The sequence below is a fragment of the Pygocentrus nattereri genome, chromosome 10 (assembly GCF_015220715.1).
Source record: "Pygocentrus nattereri isolate fPygNat1 chromosome 10, fPygNat1.pri, whole genome shotgun sequence".
Lineage (NCBI taxonomy): Eukaryota > Metazoa > Chordata > Actinopteri > Characiformes > Serrasalmidae > Pygocentrus > Pygocentrus nattereri.
This window is the reverse complement of record NC_051220.1, coordinates 27,224,718-27,239,608: the sequence shown is the minus strand read 5'-3', so window position 1 is coordinate 27,239,608 and position 14,891 is coordinate 27,224,718. Positions and strand designations below refer to the sequence as shown.

At 38.8% G+C, this 14,891-nt stretch overlaps 1 protein-coding gene across 2 annotated transcripts in view; it reads right to left on the bottom strand.

Moving 5' to 3' along the window:
- akap6 (A kinase (PRKA) anchor protein 6) overlaps positions 1 to 14,891 on the bottom strand; it is a 144,028-nt gene that overhangs the window by 96,010 nt on the left and 33,127 nt on the right. For both annotated transcript variants that reach the window (XM_017699795.2, XM_017699796.2), the window contains exons 3-4: positions 3,923 to 4,174; positions 1,180 to 2,610 (exon numbers count right to left, since the gene is read on the bottom strand). In XM_017699795.2, the coding sequence (XP_017555284.1) occupies positions 1,180 to 2,610; positions 3,923 to 4,174 (1,683 nt within the window). The remainder of the gene's footprint in view (positions 1 to 1,179; positions 2,611 to 3,922; positions 4,175 to 14,891) is intronic.

The following is a 14,891-nucleotide window of genomic DNA, read 5'->3' as shown; positions in this document are numbered from 1 at the left end:
TCATGAAAGAAGAATCTGAATGCATAAATGCTTCTTTATACTTTTTAGAGTGTGCTCTTATATAATGCATTTGAGGATCCCTTTGGCTTTCATTAATTGTTCATGTGGATTTTTTTTAGTCTTAAAATGTGAATAGAACTTGCATTATTGTAAATTGTATTTATTTCTCCTACAAAACACTTTAGCATGCTTTCAGTGTTTGATAAAATACAAAATGTTTTCAAGCATTAAAACATTGTTTTAATGATGTTAGTGTGAGAATTTAAGAAGTTACTAAACTAGAAACACCAAAGAAATAACACCACTTTGTAAATATCAATAAACAAACCACTGTCTTGGTCTTTCGTACTATTCTCCATTTATACGTTCTCCAGTTGATTATTAAAACTATTAGAACTACTGTAAGACCCCTCAGCATCTGTCAACAGAACCGTTAAATGAAAGTCAGCTAGCTAAATGAGGTGATGAATTATTGTTAATATGACATTACCAAAAGGCCCTGGTCCATTAAACATTTTATTGTATGTATTTAACTGTTTGTTTAATCATCTGGTGCCATGAGAAGTCAGCCTACTGGTCCTTTATGTGAATAGGAACATGAGTATGGCTGAACCATTTGAAGAAAACACATTGTAATTGTTTATGTTGTGATTACGTTCTTTAAATTAAGCTAAAGGCTTGTTTTTTTGCCAAAGAAGACCAATATATACACTTTTTTCTGGCTTGAAGATAGAACACTGAAAATAGTATGCCAGGTTGCCAGTTAGTTGTGGTTGCAATGTTCACAGCACATGAGTGTTTGGTTGCTTCTTATTAGTCTGACTCATCTACAGGCAATTCATAAGCTTGGTGTTATTGGGTTACATTTCCCCACTGTCACCATTCATGATCATGGAAGCTATAATTAAAAATCACAGCTCTTGTGATTTGAAAATTGCACCCTTTCAAATTGTGATTTGAAAACAATTAATCCTTCAGGCCTAAATATGTGTATGCCTAGTTTGACTTTATGCATTCTATAGCAAATAGTATTATCATGGATAGAAGTACAAGGCCTCTTTCAAAGAAGAATAAGACCCATCTGTTGCAGGATTTTTGGCCAGTAAAGCATTATCTGTTGCAACAAAGGCTCCAAATTCTTCCCATTCTCTGAAAAGCACAGCCCAAACAGGCTCTCACCTCTATTTTTCCCCAGATGTCCTGGTAGTTATCCTGGTGCTGGATGTCTTCTAGTAGCTGCTGGATCAGAGGTGTACATTCAAGCACTATCCGAGAGGCTTTGGGCTGCAAACCGTACCTCTCAGCTCTCCGGGACTCAGGCCTGCTCCATCCACCTTCATCCTCTGACAGTAGATCACTGAGGGGCCCAGATTCAATGCTTTCATCTAAAGAGGGGGCCACATCGCTGGAGGAGGATGAGAAACATCCCCCTGGGAAATGCTTCTTGTAGGCCTTGGGACGGAGGAGATGGGGGCAGCTGTCCCATTCTGGGTTGGCTTCAGTCAGCTCCCAGTCATCCACATCCTGGATGGGCTGTTGCAGGGCTCTTGGTGGTAAGGCCTGTGCCAAGCTCTCCAGCTTCAGTGCCAGCATTTCAGTCTTCCTCAACTGGGCAGGAAGGGCCAGAAACTCATCAGAACCATACCAGCATTCGCCTTTAGGGCTACGACTGGATGTCTGGGGGACGTGGGGCATGACCCACAGAGAACCTGTAGTAGGTGGATGATCATCTGGGCTGGAGGAGCTCTCACGTGGGTCATGGTCTGAGGTGTCCTCACCTGATGAAGATGGAAGGCTGGATGAGTCACTGTTTGGCTTAGGTTTTGAGGGCTTGCTCTTTGAGCTTGAGTGCAGGTTGGTACTGTCAGCTCCATACTCCTGCCCAGCCTCAGATGAGCTTCTCTGAAGGGGGATTTGGGCCCTTCCTGTGGCTGTATGCTTCTTGAATGTTGTCTGGTGACTCACTTGCCAGTTCTTGCCATTCATAACGTGAAGGTTCTCATCAGACTGACTCCCACTGCTGGGGTACACTGTCTCTAGCTCCAGCCAGAACTTGGAACGATCAGGCAGGTCTAGGAGAGAGGGTGTGCTTCTGCTAATATCAGCCTGGTACTGCAGATTAGACAGCCTGTTGAGTCTGGCCTCCGTGTACATGGGCTTCTTGGGCATGGAGGGCTGTGTTGGTGACACGTCGCTGCTGTGGGAGCCTTGAAGCGGGCGCTTGGACAGGCCAAGGCCATTTTCTACCTGAAAGGTGCCACCCTGCATGGCTGTGACTGTGGATGGTGCCTGGTCTATGGGCCCACTCTGGGTACCCTGGGTGGATTCTGGTGGTTCCTCTGCAGGTGGAGATGATTCTTGGCTCTGTCTGGAGGCAGCAATGGTCAGGAGATCTACGCTCTGGAGCAGCTCAGGGAAATCCCGCTCTAGCTCAGGATAGAGAGAGCGTGGATCTTGGCCTGGGCCTCGGCCCTCTGTGTCTTCCTCGTTGGGGCTGTAGTCACTGAGTTCATAGGCAGTGATGCCACAGTCCAACGAGAAATAGTCCTGGCTACACTTAATTGTCAGTTGACCTGAGTCATCTACCTCTGTCAAAGCATCCAGTCGGGCCTGGAAGCAAAAGGTATGACAAAAGCACAATGCTACATTCACATATTTAGTTTAACATAGTGGACTTATTTTGAAAATAGTGGAAAATTCAGATTATATCTGATGCATGTCTTTAGTAAAGTAAGCAGCACAGCAGCAAAGCAGACCAAATGCATTATAGACAATGCACCAATATAATAATAAACATGTTCCTACCATGAATCACAGACAATTGAAGCTTGTAAGACATTCAATCAGTATATTCTTTACATTGCAGTTTTACAATTTTACAGACTACTGCTTACTTCTTTTATAGGAAGTTGTTCTCTTTCACACATTTACACGTATGTATGTTGGCTGTAAGCTGTAGGCAATATATTATAGAGTAAACAAAAGCTGGCAGAAGCCCTTAGTCAGTGCCTAATTCTTCCTCATTTGGTTGGTGTGTTTGAATCCTTATGGACTTTGTACATAAAATCAAATGCTTTTTTTCCCTTTTTAAGCTTAACAGAGGATACTAATAGATTGAAGTGGAAGATTGTCCACCATCCAAAATACATAACTTTTCAGAGGAAAAGAGCAAGACTTCTTTGCAAAAGTGGAAAAAGAAGACATAATTATTGGACCCACCTGATTTTGAAAAGTGGAAAAAAGATAATAGACAGAACATATAAAAGAAATAAAAAGAATTTTTTTTCTTGATGTGCAAATTTCCAGTAAAAGTACAGTCGTATGCAAAAGTTTGAACACACCCAGTCAAATTAGGTTCTGTTGATTTTTTAAGGGAAAATAAGTTCACGTATTCTCAACAGGGAACAAACTTAAATATGGTAATTTTCTGCATATTTTAGTGCATAACTTCTACTTACACGCTAATTTTAACATAAGAAAACACGAAATATAAAATGTGCCATAACCTTTGCACAGGCCATATTTTCTGTTTTATTTATTTTGAATATGTTAAATTTAGCAACTGAACAGGAACTGCACCTAAACATGTGATGAATTGGTGTCCTCTGTTTATCTTATTTGTTTTCATTTAGATGATTAACAAAACATGCAGCTTGACCAGGGGCACCTAAACTTTTGCACACAACTCTGTCCAAGTTTGTCACATTCATTATTTTTGTCTGTAACTTACACAGATCATAAAAGGCCTTTTGTGTGGGCAAGTGAGTTGTACCGCAGCATGTCTATTCTATTCCTGGTGAGATGCCTTATAACTGCGCTATTGCAATGTGTGGTGTCACATATAGTCTCCCAGTGCCATCTTATATAACAGCTGTCACTCTGCTTGCTATGCTGTCCTAAGTTGTGCGTGTGCATGTGTGACCTGGTCGTGGTCCTGGCTGAAGGCCTGCAGAATGTCAGTCTGGCGGGTGTAGTTGCCGTTGGAGTCCTGCAGGCCCTGGAGGAGTCTCTCCTTCAGAACCAGCACAGAGACGCGGAGCTGGTGCCACAGCAGCTGCACGCTGCGGATATCCACGATGATGTTGACTGAGTAGGACAGCAGCTTCAGGGAGAACTCAGTCTCCAGTAGAGCATGGATCTGCTCCACATGATCCGATATGTCCTCACAGATGTCCTGTGTCAAACACACACACACACACACACACACACACACACACACACACACACACACATATAGGAGGTGGTGAGAACTCAGCTGCTATGAAACCTCACAGGCTGACATAATTTGGTATTTTTACATGATTAACCAATAATAACATTCCCTCCTGTGGACATAATGACAACTAAACAAGCCCTCTGTAGATGGCAACCTACTTTAAGATGCATTGCAACTTGAGACAAAATAATTTGTATGAATTATAGCTCTTCAGAAAGAGCTGGAGAAGCACTGTAACAGTAACATATGAGTCATCAGCACTTCTGAAACATTCAGATGCCACTTTACACAAATAGTAATCACAAAGGCTACTCAGAACACACTCAAATCAGGCTAAGTACTAGCATTACAAAAAGCAATGAACTGGTACACAATGTAAATGAATGTTTAGCTATTTAAACTACTGCAAAGCATAAAACACCATAAAGGTCTCTGAAAACCATGCGCTAGCTTTAAGTATGTACACCACCCCAGGTGACCCTTTAGGCTAGATCATTTGGAAGTAAATTAAATGTATACATTTAATAGTTTTTTATAATGAATCTTCTAGACCTCACAAGACATTTTCAGCAATATATAATAATTCACCTACCTTCAACCACAAATGAGAAGCACAACAGAATGCTTTGCAGTGCTTCACCATGCACTAAGAAGTAGGAAGGGAAATGGATAAACTTATGTCATACTTCCAGGTTCTGCACTTGAGTCAGGTTCACATGAGACGTGAATAATTCAGAGGATATTGCAGAGTAAACAACTGAACACCACATAGTTCTGTGTTAGAAACGGCCACTGATGTTATACCTGGCACAAATACAGAGGATCTTGACACTACTCTGAGGGAATACAGCAGCCAGTGTGTTGAAAACAGTTAAGAAGACATAAATAAAGAGCTCTCACTCTCATACTCGTATACTCTGCTTTCCAAATCTGCACTTCATATATAAAAATGTATAAAAGTCAGAGACTACTTTTAATTTATTCAATTTTGTCATAACTGCCACTGTGTACATAAGGAAGGGGATAAGTCAAATGCAAATAAGTCAAAACTGGAGTTCAATATAGAATGAGACCTAGCAGACCACTAAAACTGTCCCCATTAGATAAACGGTACTTAAAGATTTTGTCCTTAAGAAGTAGGAGAAAATCAAGCTCCACTCTTGCTTCAAATCTGAAAAAAAATCCACAGGTGTTTCTGTCCATCCTTCAACTCTGAGAGGACTACTCAACACTATGAGTCTGAAAGGATGTGCATCTGTCAAGAAGCTGTTCCTAAGAAAATAAGACTGATGTGTATAAATTTTACTTGGATCATGAGCAGCCGAAAATGCAGCCAACTTCTAAGACTGAACTTTGGAGGAGTGAAAAAAACAGCTGCAGATTTCTCTGAAAAACTGAAAGGACTTCTCTGCAAAAATGGTAGACGTAAAAAAATAAAGGCTAGGCACACTAAAAACTGACAGTTTAAGGTGTTGAGGCCTCTGTGTGATTTTCTGTTAATTATATGTTTTTGCTTTTTTCTGTTTCATTTATATAACATCATATAAGGTCATAAGTCTACCCAGAAAACATCAGGATCAAACTAGTCACAATGTGACAAAACAATATTACATACTAAAACAGAAGCAAGCAATATAGTAAACATGAACAAGAGCAATAGTATAGGGAAGAAGCCCACATTACTGCAGCACTGAAAATAGTTCGCGTATAAAGCTACTTCCCAACACAGCAGGGACATCACGGAACATTTATTCACATGTCCTGCATACTGACTCCCAGTCTGTGCCTGTTCTTGGTTAAGTGACTCCAGGGTAAGATTTGTTGTTTTAAATAAATTCATAGTTATGTAAATATGGGCCATCCTAGATGAGCTGCTCATAATAGTCTCATAATAGTCCTTATAACCATGTTTCTGTTTGCAGGGGGCTGTCACTACATCATAAATCACAGAGCTATGGTTGACGATTAAAAAAGTAAATAAAATTCAGCAGTTAATATACAGGGACAGAAATGAAAATGAAATGTATTAATTGATTACTGATTTCATTTTCTTACATCTTCATTTCAGACTTTGTCTGTTTCTGTTTCTCTGTCTGGCTTTGTGTCTGCATGCTGGGCAAACTTTCCCTGACCAATCTCTCCCCTGCCCTATAACAGTAAATGGAGGCTCAGCTGCTGTAACTATCTGACACATGCCCGCCCACCCAGCCAAATTCAAACACACACACACACACACACACACACACACACACACACACACACACACACACACACACACACAAATACACCCCACAGGTTGGGCCACTCAGCAGCTCTTGAGCTGGAAATATGAGAACAGAACAGGACAATGAAATAGTCTCATAAAGCTTGACAGACACTATAATATTTTATAGCACATAAGCATTAATGGATACATTAGGACATCTAAAGCATAAGTACAGTAAACAGCACCTAAAGACAAGGACACGGTAGACATGCCAAAGCAACTGCCGCTTCATGATGACCCTAACATCAGTATTGGCCATCGAGTGGCAGCGCCTTGGCCGTGGTGCTTCCTGCCTCCTAAAATACCGTGGCATCTCTGAATGTAGGTCAGCCTCTCGGCCAACATGTCAGAATCCCTGCACGGGACCCTCCTGCACAGCAGCTCAAAAATAAACACTCCTGTGTTGGCGCCAACTGTACCTAGAATACAACAGCGCTCACCGATGAAAGGAGTTGACCCAAAACTTTTTCAGGAAGGGGAAAACTGTTATCAGTGTACACAACTTAAAAATATTATACACAATAATTACAAGCGCTCTAAAATAACTATGACCAAATTAGTCTTTTTTGATGAAAGGTCATTTAGATTTTGATGACAAGTAATAGATAACTGTGGTCAGACAAAGAATTTCACAGCATATAAATGCACAGTTCTTTGATTCACCTTGATATTTCATATGTACTTAATACAAGCTCAACTAGCATGGCATCTAAACTTCCCTGCACTGAACAAAGTTAAAGCACAGTATTGGAAAATGCTGACAAATCATATAAAGGCTCACCAAAGATGAGTGGATTTGCACTTCTATGAGTATTTTCAAATGATTATACTCTGACTTAAGTATATCTGTGAGAAACATAATCTACTTTAATCTACTTAATCTGCCTGCCACTCACAACATTGTCTAGTTCTCTTTTTGCGATTGATATAGTCCTGCTAGCGACAGCATCTGTGCTGATTTGCTGTGTATGTACAGCTAATGACAGTAGCCTTCAGCTTTTATGTCTTCAGGAAAGGATCCTAAAGGATTCTACAGTTCTAACAATGCAGTGTGACATTGCATTATCACAATGCAAAAAATGTGACATTGTGCATTGTGGGGATGCATCAGGGCATCATGGAGACTGGATATTCTAGTATATTAATTATGCATTAATAACTGCACAAGCCTATTTATAACTCATGGGTATCATGGTTAACTCATATAACTTGGTTCTAGGAACTTTTTATTGGTATAGAAACTTTACAGTATGGTTATTCACATTATATTGACAAAAACGATTCTTTAAAAAGACATCCCCTGACAGTTCTTTAGGGAATCAAAAGAGGTTCTTTTATGACATTATTTCAAAAAACCCTGTCTGGTTCCATTTGGCACATTTATTTTTAAGGGCAATACTTAGAGAGGTGGACAGTGACAGGAGAATCCAAAAACTCACGCAGCTGTGCCTTACAACACCATGTGCACTCTCAGCTTTGATGATGAAAGCACATGGACACATAGCAACACTGTTTCTACTCTACTACTGTCTCTTTACAAACACAACAGCTCATTTGCCATGACAGGCTTAAAACACTCCACACAGACTGTGGGAAAGCAGAGAGGTGCATATGTTTATCAGACCAGCTCAGCTCATCATATTCTCAGCATTACAGTAAATAACAAAACTGCCCTTAATCACATTACACACAGAGCCATGACGGTACAAAATCAGCCTTTAGAAAATGGAATTGAAGAAAATGAAAACACTCTACAGCACATTATACAAACTCATAAGATCTCATTTTCTGTTTTCTAAAGGCTGATTTTCTGTTAAACACCAGATCCAGCATGACAGTGCAGCCATATCCATAAGAGCATGCTTACCTGTTCTGCTGCAAATCAGTTGAAGTACAGAAATTAAAAGCAAAGGTTAAAGCAGTAAAGTGTTCACACACAGACAGGAGCTGTGACGGTACTGACACTGCTGTTCTGTCATATGTTAGGTCGACTTTATCTCTCTCACCTCCACACATTTACTCTCTCTCTCTTTCTCTCTTACTCACTCACATGCTTGCACCACCCAACACTGACCTGCTTCTCTCTCTCTCTCTTTGAGGAGGAGGAGGAGGGGCTCTGACCATGCTTTGGATCTATTTTGGGATTTGACCCCCACCCCTCCCCAGGCCTCGTGCCGAATTCATCCAGAATAGCTGAGTGCAGGCTAGCACGGGCAACTGCTGCTGCTGGGGAGCTGGGAGGGCAGGGTCTACAAGAAAGGGGCAGCTGGGGTAGGGACAGTGGAGGAGGTCAAAGTCATATCCCCAAGAGCCCATGGATTTCCAGGCGCCCTTGGACACAGTCACTTTCTGTTAGTAACGCTGCTGTTGCTGTTGATTTGTTATTGTTGAAATGCTTTTAGAAAGTTGAGATAGCAGATAATGTTGAAACTGGCTACAGAGATCATGTTCATGCAGAGTAGGGCTGCACAACATGGACAAACCACTACATTGCAGTTACATTGCAATTATGATTAACTAATAATAAACCATGCAAAGCCTTCCTAAACACTTTGTTTAAAACAAAGAAACAAGCTAAGAAGTCTTTTAGAAGACTTAATTTAAAGCCTTTAAATTAAGGCTTAATTTAAAGCCTTTTCCCTTGAGTCATGTGGTAACATTTGTGTGCTTTTATCTTTCATGTACCAAAAATGGTCATAACTGAATTTCTAAAGACCATTTTCCAAGCTGTAGAATTTAACGGCTGTTTTAGTAACTGCGCCTTTAAGACTGATATATGTCAATGACCTCAAAGAGTGCTCATAACATTTTATAGAACTTCACTGTAAATGGGTGGGGCTAAACTGCTATAGGCTGAATAGGCCAACATATGTAAACAAGTTGTTATAGTTTCCAAATGAACTGGGGAGGGGGTGATATTTTTGTAAACTTAATATTTAAGAAGAATAGTTACATTTTATTACTTTGCTATTCAAAAAGAGAGAGGGAAATTAAGTTTTCCACAACATGGGTCATTGAAATAATTAAATAAATGAATGAATAAGCAGTATTGTAGGAAGGAGCAGCTAAAATAAATAAATAAAATTAATTAATTAATTAATAAACAACAAAAACAACAATAATAATAATAATAATAATGATAATAATAATAACTGGGTGTGTCCATCAAGCTTGATGTAAGAGAAAGCAGTAGGAGAATTTATGGTACTACTTTAAAATAAGTATACTTTCATAAAGGGTTCATGAATGGTTTTTAAATGAGTTTATTAATGATTATTAATGATGACATAAAGGCCTTAAAATCATTAACAAGCAATAACAAAACATAAATAAAAAGGGCCACAGTGGCCTGTTGTTTGCCTAATAGTGAGTGATCACCCATTTCTACTGTTAAACTTGAGATTTTGATCTTTACTGATCTTGCTTTGTCTTCTTCATCAGTCAGCATTCAAGCTGTCAGTTTAATCAAATATTCATATTTATTACATAAAACATCTTACATTTGCCCTTTTTATTAAGGTGTTATAACAGCTTATCAATGCGTTTTAAAGTGTTTATAACCACAAACAAGCTAATGTTAAAGCATTCATAAACCCTTTATGAGGGTAATACTATTTTACAGCCATATCAAATTTACTATACATATGCATTATTTTTCAAACTCTCAGTGACTCATTGCTGATTTATGTAAATTATAATTGTGTACACCTTATTTTTAATCAAGTAATTGAGACAGCCATACTTGCTATATATTTAAAAGCATTAATCCATGATGTGGTTAAAGACTGGTCTATGTTATTTTAACCAGTTTATTTGACTTATTACTAGTTTATATTATTATGTGAATATTCTGACAGACTCAAATATCCACAGGAATGCATGTAGAATGTCTGGGACTGGTCAGTATGAATACACAATAAAAAACTGTAATTTCTAAGAGGCTCATTTGTATATTGCTGTCTATTTTTGCATATAGCAGCATCACAAAGGCCAATATTGCTAGCAATGATTAACAAATGATATGTTGTACAGCTCTAATGTAGACTGACTTGCATTTGCACTACCATTTCTGCATATTTAAGTGTGTGTGTCTCTTTCTAAATGGATATGAAATCAGAGACCAGGAGGCTTAAGTATATGTGGTTCAAACATCTTTATGTAATAACTAAGTGCTGAATAGTAGCTGCGGCATATCAGCCTTTCACTTAAATCTGCCCTTAACAAGAAAACCAGGGAGGAACTACATGGCAATATTTTTACTGTATTATACTGTACTGTACTAAACAACAGCTTGTACCAACAATCACAGGTATATAAACAGATTAGGAGCAATTACAGAAAGTCATTGTAAAGTAACTGCATAAACTGCATAAACAAGTAGCTGATTAGATGTCAACTCACTGTGCCATTTTTAAATATTTTTAATCTATTTGTTTTCACCAAACATTTGATTTGTCTTCCTATTACTGAAATTGTTTGTTTGAATGTCTAGGGGAAAAAACATTGCATCCATAGTTGTTTGTAGCCTTTTTAGTGTATTTTGTGTGTTTACAAATCTCAGAACAAACTAAATACTGTGATATATGCTATACATCCTGAAAATGTCTTCATGATGATACAAGTTAGCTATCTATCCTATCCTAACATCCAACCTCACTCAGTTCTGTGAAGTAAACATACACTCTACTAATTGTAAGGTTGATTTTGCCTGTGTCCCTATTGAAAATGTATAGCAGTCTTATTAATGTCCAGAGACTCACTGTCTCCATCTCCATTCTCATTGCACTGAGAAAAAATGGCTACAGCACTGATGACCTGAGAGGGAAGGAGTCTGGTAGATGTTAATGTAGTCTATTCTACCCAACAGAGGCTAAAATGGCTAGACAATGCAGTTCAAGTAAAGGCCTGCACAGAGTCCAGAAGAGGTGACATGACCAGCAGATTCATTTCCCTCTCACTCTTTCTCTCTCATTAGATTCTCTGAATTCTCCAGAGCGCTGGGATTACATCACTCTAAATAAACGTCCACAAGCAGCTGCAGGCCATCTCGGACAGAGCACTGATCCTGTCTCCTCTCAGTATAAATACACACATCGGAATATGTGTGTGGTGTGTGCCCAGTATGACTGAGGGCGTGGCTGTACATGGAGTTGCTGCAGACATTGTTGAGTGGGGAGGGCTCAGAGGGGAATGTGTTTCATCACAGCTGTGTGAGCCTTTCTCACACCGCCTCCATTAGACACTCCTCTCGCTCTATACATTCTACACACAACTGCTAGTGGAGACTGCAACAACATACTTAACCACATATTCTACAGAATGGAGCTATTTTAATGTACACGACCTTCCACAGAGAGTTGATCTTTTAAAAATGTTTTTGTACTCATCTTAAAGCAATAGTTAAAATAAGTTTACATACAGTCATGTGAAGTACCGCCCAGGATAAAAGAGATATAATTTAACAAGTGACACCTGACACATTTTTTCAATTTTTATATAACTAAAAAAAGAGAGAACTGGGGAGAAATGAGGAGATTGTGAGAACAGCTTGAGTAGCATGTGAAACAATACATATACACTCACTGGCCACTTTATTAGGTACTGTTCAATTGGTTGTTAACACAAATAGCTAATCAGCCGATCACATGGCCTCAACTCAATGCATTTAGACATGTAGAGGTGGTCAAGACAACCTGCTGAAGTGCAAAACGAGCATCAGAATGGGGAAAAAAGGTGATTTAAGTGACTTTGAATGTGGCATGGTTGTTGGTGCCAGACGGGCTGGTCTGAGTATTTCAGAAACTGCTGATCTACTGGGATTTTCACACAGAACCATCTCTAGGGTTTACAGAGAATATAAAAGAAAAGAGAAAATATCCAGTGAGTGGCGGTTGTGTGGATGAAAAAATGCCATGTTGATGTGAGAAATCAGAGGAGAATGGGCAGACTGGTTTGAGATGATAGAAAGGCAACAGTAACTCAAATAATAGATAAGATAGTCAGATGGAGAAGCATGATTAGTCACTCTAGAGAACACGTCTCCACTGCTCCAGAGTCCAGTGGCAGCACGTTACACCACTGCATTCGGCACTTTGCATTGCACTTGGTGATGTAAGGCTTGGATGCAGCTGCTCGGCCATGGAAACCCATTCCGTGAAGCTCTCTACACACTGTTCTTGAGCTAATCTGAAGGCCACATGAAGTTTAGAGGTCTATGGCGATTAACTATGCAGAAAGTTGGTTACCTCTGCACACTATGTACCTCAGCATCCGCTAACACTGCTCTGTCATTTTACGCGGCCTTCCACTTTGTGTCTGACTTGCTGTCATTCCCAATCGTTTCCACACTGTTATAATACCACTGCCAGTTGACTGTGGAATATTTAGTAGTGAGGAAATTTCACAACTGGACTTATCACGGTACCATGCTGGAATTCACTGAGCTCCTGAGAGCGATCCATTCTTTGACAAATGTTTGTAGCAGCAGTCTACATGCATAGGTGCTAGGTTTTATACAACTGCAGTCATGGAAGTGATTGGAACACCTGAATTCAATGATTTGGATGGGTGAGTGAATACTTTTGGCAATATATATACACATATACATAAATGTTCCAACAGGATAATGAGCCTGAACATACAAGTAAATCCAGCAAGGATTATGGTCAAAGGCCAGAGCTGAATTCCACAGAAATGCTTTGTGGGGTTTATGAAACAGGCTGTACCTGCAAGTAATCCCTCATGCATTGCACAGTTGAGACTGTTTGACTTTCAAACAGAAAATATGTAAACAGTAAGTTTAATTATTGCACTTCCTTTAAGTTACTGGTTTAAATAAAATGGACATGAATTACTAGAAAATATTTCAGTGAATTAAATATATGGTATTTATTTTTGATCCATTATAATTTAAAGCTGAATAAATTGCAATTAAATATTTCAATTTGGTTCAATGATTTACATTTAAGTTGAGGTTAAAGAAGTCTATAATACAAAAATATTGTAGTGTTGATCCAGAAGAAGAACTCGTTTTGCCATTTTTTTGCTTAAGGAGAATGCTTTTTGATTGAACAAAGCAGAAAAAGCCACTGGATAAAAGTGAAAATAGCAGAGAAGGTCACATCTAGCCTTACATCTACTGCTGGTAAACACTAAAAGCACTCTAAATAACCTCCAGCAGAACATAATAAAACACAGCAAACAAGTAAACACATCTTAAACTAACAAACAACTACTTTAACAGAAGAACAACAACAGAGTGGGGATGCGCAGGCAGGTGCGGGCAAATGCAACTTTACGTGCTTGTGAGCTCCTCTGGAACACCACAGTATAATAGAGCTTGCTTGTTTCACACCAGAGCTACAATGCTAATATATCTAAGAGACAATGAAAGCTTATGGGCCAAATTGTCTAAATCATCACACATGTTGTTAAGTATTCTCAAACAGTCTTGCTTATATCAATATCAGTATGTCTCATAGTGTCAGAAAGCACATGATTCAGTCTATTTAAGATTTCTTAATACTTGTGGTGATAGCCAAGTGCGTGAGGATATAGCCATGTAATTTACACAATGCTATCTGATCTAAATAACATTTCATTACTTCACTACTACATTAGCCTTGTAGCCCCAGTGTAAATATAAAGAAGTACATTTCTGACCAAACATGCTGATCAACTACACTTAATGTAAGAAGAAAATTGTGAAAATGTAATTTTTCTCTTTAAATATTCTCTGGGGTCTGTGTTTCATCAAAATACTAATAACAGAGATGATCTATAGTCTGCTATAGTGCATAAAGTAGTATGCCAAATTTTAACCCCCCTGTTTATATTAAGTATTATTGATTTTCTCAATGATAAACAGACTTCCTCTATAGAGTGCACACATTTTAAAACACAATTACTGAATATTTGCTGAATTTAACATATTGGGGAAAAAATAAAACGTGGCCTGTGCAAAAGTTATGGCACATTTTAAATTTTATGTTTCATTTTCTCCAATAAAGAGAAATTATGCAATACATTTTACCTGTAGGTAGAGGATTTATTATTTTCGCTTAGAAAATTAACAAATCATATAATTTGACCAGGAGTTTCCAAACCTCTGCATACTATTAACAAATAACAACCAGTTACACCAGTAACAACCCCATCTTGTGGACAACAGTTGACAGACACTTCTCTGCTCATGTTAACAATAATGCATAACATCCAGATTACATCAAATGTCATAAGAAGAGAGTTCTTCTACTCTCAATTGAGCCCTAAAGAAAGAATGCATTTATCCATTTAGTAGCAAAGAGTCAAATGTGTGTGAGTACTGAACATCATTAAAGGACTTGAGTATAATGGCAAGGACAGCCTGGAGATAAGGGCTCTAAAGACTTAAAAAGCAGCACTGTGGCA